This window comes from Lolium rigidum, chromosome 1 (assembly GCF_022539505.1).
Source record: "Lolium rigidum isolate FL_2022 chromosome 1, APGP_CSIRO_Lrig_0.1, whole genome shotgun sequence".
NCBI classification, from domain to species: Eukaryota; Viridiplantae; Streptophyta; class Magnoliopsida; order Poales; family Poaceae; genus Lolium; species Lolium rigidum.
Window position 1 is genome coordinate 333,428,096 of NC_061508.1, and position 5,078 is coordinate 333,433,173.

At 48.8% G+C, this 5,078-nt stretch overlaps 1 protein-coding gene across 1 annotated transcript; it reads left to right on the forward strand.

Moving 5' to 3' along the window:
• The first annotated feature begins 679 nt into the window (after positions 1-679).
• On the forward strand, positions 680-4,417 carry LOC124663513. Its single transcript, XM_047201210.1, has 2 exons — positions 680-995; positions 2,951-4,417. The coding sequence occupies exons 1-2, from the start codon at positions 680-682 to the stop codon at positions 4,198-4,200; spliced, it is 1,566 nt and encodes a 521-aa protein (XP_047057166.1). The 3' UTR covers positions 4,201-4,417.
• Positions 4,418-5,078: the final 661 nt, after the last annotated feature.

The window sequence follows — 5,078 nt, forward strand, 5'->3', positions numbered from 1 at the left end:
GGTGCTTCCAAAGCGGCGGGAGGAGGACGAGGAAGAAAACGACCTCCCCGTCAAAGGTGCGTTGGTGTGGAAGGTGTGGTTGTCGGCATCAGCTCTGGTGGAGGTAGTCCAGCGCGAACATACATCAGGACCTCGTCCAAGACCCAAATGGACGGTGTATTTATCTGTTTGAGTCGTCCGGCGGACACGCGGACGTCGCGCGAACGCGCACATACGTCCGCCTCAAATTTTATTCCCCAACGCAGAGTCACGACCCAAAACAGACGAGGCAAGAGGACATGGCACGCCCACGTCACAACACCCGCAGCGCGGCCTGTGCTCGTAGCGGCGTGGCGAGGCGAGGCCAGGGCCCGCGGGGGCGAGGCGTGGCCGGCCGGTGCTCGTGGTGGCGAGGCCCGTGCCCGCGGTGGCAACACGTCTGTCAGGCCGAGAAGCTTGGGAGAAGATTCAGTGCTTTGAGATTCGTGTGCACACGTGGCGCACTTAAGAGTTGGTCTAATTTGACGGGTGGAAAGACCCAGTCTAGTCGGATTGCCTCCTTCTTCTTCTTCTTCTTCCCTGCTGCTCCTCTTCCGGACCGCTCCCCACTCAATCGACGAAAACAAAAAAACAAATACGCCCGAGCTTCTAGCCGCACCACCATCGTCTCCGGCAGCCCAACTGCCCCCACCCCGACCCTATGACGCTCCCATGGCGACGCGCGCCGTCCGCCGGCGCCGGCGCCGTCGCCACACTCGCCGGCTCTTCCTCCTTGGCCGGATTTCACGCATCCCGTGAGTCCGTTCCCCTTCCTCCAACTTGGGATAAGGAGAAGGCCGTCGGAGGAGCTTCCAGGGAGGCTCGTGATTCCTCCCTATTTGATGACGGATTTCACGCATCCCGTGATTCCGTTCCCCTTCCCCCCACTTCGGATCGGGGGGAGGCCATTGGAGGAGCTTCCACGTCCGTTCCTGCTAATTGCGAAGCTCATGAATTCCCAAAAGCCGATGCTCTTGGTAAGCCTACACTAATTTTCCGCAACGCCTATTAAGATCCAAACACAATTGCCCTTATGGACCAAAGATGCGATTTTTCCTGCCAATCCTATGGTTTATTTCATAAAGATGCAATTTTTTTTATGTTAGTTTTGTTCTCCGCAATAGAGCCTGAATGCTAGTTTTTTATCGAATTGTTAGTCTTCCGGTTAACTTGCATAGGCCCAGTTTACTCAGGGCGAATCGAATTGCAATTTCTGTGTGCTAGTTTCAGAGTAACTTCTGCGTGCTAGTTTCAGAGTAACTTCTGCGTGCTAGTTTCAGAGTAACTTCTGCTTGCTAGTTTCAGAGTAACTTCTGCGTGCTAGTTTGCTAGATTCGGAGTAACTTCTGTGCGCTAGTTTCAGGGTAACTTCTGTGTGCTAGTTTCAGAGTAACCCCAGGTTTTATTAGTAGGCACAGTAGCTGCCAAGTTTTAGTATGTAACTCAATTAGCAAGTGACTGCAGCAATAAATTTGTCTCCCCGCTCCTCTACTGCGCCTGCTGTGTTCCCTAGTCATAGCAACAACATTTTTTAGATGCTCAATCACACATGTTGTGATTCTATGGTGCCGTTGCTTTGCTCTTCCAAAGGCTCTATTAGTTACACTGATATTTTTTCGGGCAGCGTATGCGGGCTTGTTTGCCTGGCTATACACCATCCCAACCTCTATTCCACTGCTGCTTCTCCTTCATTGAGGAAGAGCCCTAGACTCTTTTGGCGCGAAACGAGACAGAGAACCCATGGGGCACCCTCGTCAACCGGCGAACCCACCCTCGTCCACTTGTCCTTCCTCCCCCTCAACCCCCCTCCTTCGATGCAAGGGATTGACGACCAGATATTTGGGGAGTGCAGCAAAACTCCCATGAATATAATTTATTGAGATCTATGTGATAATGATCTCCATTTCCCTTCAAAAAGATGTTTTCGGTCAATTCCACTCAATCCCAGTTCGGTTGCTGCAGATTAGGTTCTTTTCTTTTTGTATGCCATCCTATTATGATTTCTTCTACTGTTTTAGTTTTCGTCAATTCTCAATCCAACCGCGCATGTAGATTATGATTTCTTCTTTCTTCTTTCTTCGTTCTTTTTTCTGTTGGGTTTCATATCTAGCCTACCCCAACTTGCTTGGGAAAAAGGCTTTGATGTTGTTGTTGTTCTTGGTATGGCGAGTTGGCAATCACATAATTTTTTTTTTGCCGGTATGATTTTCATTTAGCCTTCAGACCTGTTGCAGATTATTTTAGTAGCTTCCATGTGCTAGTTTCAGAGTAACGACAGGTTTTATTAGTAGGCAGAGTAACTGCCAAGTTTTACTTTGTAACTCAACTAGCAAGTTCCTGCAGCACCAAATTTGTCTCTCTTTTCTCGATCTCTATTGTGTTGCTGCCGTTGTGTTCCCTAGCCATAGCAACAACATTTTCTAGATGCTACACATTGCCGTAGATTATGTTTTATTCGTACAATTTGTGTATGCTGTTTTTTTACAGAATCCAATCTACCCAGCTAGAACTATCTGTGTGCAGTACCATAGGGGTTTCCCTATGGTTTCACGGTATTTTTTTTTAATCTGTGTGTAGATATGCACATTTTGTTTTGCAAAGGCATTAGTGATAATCCTTCTCAGCTAGATTTGATATTTGTTTGCAATCGTATTCCTTTGTTTTGTATTCTCTGCTCCAACCAGAGCCTAAATTTATTATGCTATTTGAAAAGCTCACCCAGTGATATCCTCTTCAGAGTCAAACATGCAAGGAGATAATATGATTCCAAATTGGTTTCCCGATTCATGTTTCATAATTGTTATTTCACTACATCTGAATGAGGCTTTTTTGTCGGAAAGGGCAACATGCACATGTTTGCCTGGCTATATAGATCTGCTTAAATATATTTTCCTTCAAAGAATACCTTAACATGGTTTTTTCACAATTGCAGGACCTTACGCAACTCCAGGCTGGTCAGACCTCCCCATCGATCTCCTGATCCGTATCCTGCATCTCCTCGAGCTACCCGAGGCCCTCGCCTTCCGAGCTGTCTGCCCGTCATGGCGCTCTGCCTCTACGGCCGCGGGCAGTGTCCCTCCTCGCCGTTCGCCGTGGCTCGTGTCCTTGGCGAAGGAGCCTCTTCCATCGCAGGATCCACAGCGGCATGCGTGGCGTAGGTTATGGGAGCCTGCTGCCGCTTCTGAGCTCCGCAGCCTCCTGGACACTGAGAGAACTATTAAGGTCAGCTTTCCCCATGGCCAGGTTGTGGCCCTCTGCGGCGCCTCCCATGGCTGGCTTATCACTGCAAACAAGCTCTCTGACCTTGTCCTCTACAAGCCCTTCACCGCAGAGTTGGTTCCACTCCCGCCGATCATCGGTTTTGATTCGTGCATTGAGGGGGTCTACGGAGATGACGAAGGGAAGACCCTCATGGGGTATCGCTACGGGTGTTACGAGAGTGGCCGTGTCTATAACTTGCAAGAAGTGGGCTGGCATTTCTATGACAAGGTTGTCCTGTCAGGTTCTCCATCTGCTGGTCGCGCATTTGCTTTGGCCATCTACTTGGATGGCAGGCGACTCTCTTTCGCAAGGGTAGGGGATGCCCGTTGGCAACAAGTTTCAACGATACGAAAAAGAGATGATATCTTTGCAGATTGTGTCTACCACCGCCGAAGGTTCTACGCGGTCACGATGTGCGGGAGATTAAAGTGTTTGGACTTTGGTGGACCTGGCGAACTGTGGATGGAAACAGTCATTGCTAAGGACGATGACGACATTGATGGTGTTATCACGAGGTACTTAGTTTCGACTCCTTGGGGCCGTCTCCTGCAACTACGTGTCATTCTCGACAAACACCAGGTAAACAACGTCAGGGTGGAAATAGACAGGCTGGATATGAAGAGTCAGAAAATGGTACGACTGAGCTTGGGGAAGGCTCTGCGGGGGCACTCGGCTTTTGTCGGACAGAATAACCCAGGTCTTTTATCCCCCAAGGAATTCCCTGAGCTCAAACCGGACTGCATCTACTTCACAACTCCCCGTCTGACAAAGCATAATGTTTCCGATAAACGCCATAACGAATGGAAGGGTGTGAAGGTATATGACTTGAAGAAACGGACCCTAGATGCTGCTTTTACACCAGGTGCAGGAGATCATGGAGCGTGGTGTCCACTTGAGGTCTGGTTCACGCCGAGTCGATGATGGCTAACCAAACCTGTGTTGTAATTTTTTTTTTGAGAGAAACCCGTGTTGTAAATTGTAAGATTCGTTTCGTTCTGTAATAAACTTGCGTGGGACCTAGGCCCCAGCCAAATTAGGGGCCCAAAGCTGGTACACATGTACTACATGTAAGGCATACTATAAAAGAAAAGGAGGCCCATCTATCTATTGTACACGCCCAGCAAGATCCAGACCTCCAGGCTCGAGCAAGGGGTACACTAGTTAGAGACTGACCTTCGTGAAGGTAAGCAAGGGTACCACTAGCTAGAGACTGGTCTTCGCGAAGGTAAACGTACGTACGGTTGACACGTGTCAGCCCGTGACACGCTTGCCCGCGCGAGTAGAGCAGCTCTACATTCACGGTAAACGTACGTACGGTTGACACGTGTCAGCCCGTGACACGCTTGCCCGCGCGAGTAGAGCAGCTCTACATTCACGGCGTACAACTATGTACATCTGGCCGTGCGCGTACGTCGGGCCGCATGCATGAGCAAGTACAGGTACAAAAGTATAGTCACCCACACGAGCAAGTACATGTATAGTTGCGCCAACGAGCAAGTACAGGTACAGAAGTACAGTCGCGCACACGTCAGATACAGAAGTACAGTCACGCACACGAGCAAGCACATAAGCACAGTCGTGCACGTGAGCAAGTACTGGTACGAAAGTACAGCGCACGCGAGCAAGTACAAATACTGAGTAAAGAGAAAAAACATCAAATACACTAAAAATAGAAGTACATATTAGTTGAAATAGGAGTACAGTTAGATACACACCACGAGTTCAACCATACTAGTATTGAAAGTACAGAAAAAAAGTATTTCAAAATCTATCAACATGGGATCTAGTTTTGAAGACAA

Coding starts and splice junctions, on each gene's coding strand:
- LOC124663513 (XM_047201210.1), top strand. CDS start 680: ATGACGCTCCCATGGCGACGCGCGCCGTCCGCCGGCGCCGGCGCCGTC. Junction 996..2,950: donor CCCAAAAGCCGATGCTCTTG/GTAAGCCTACAC, acceptor TCACAATTGCAG/GACCTTACGCAACTCCAGGC.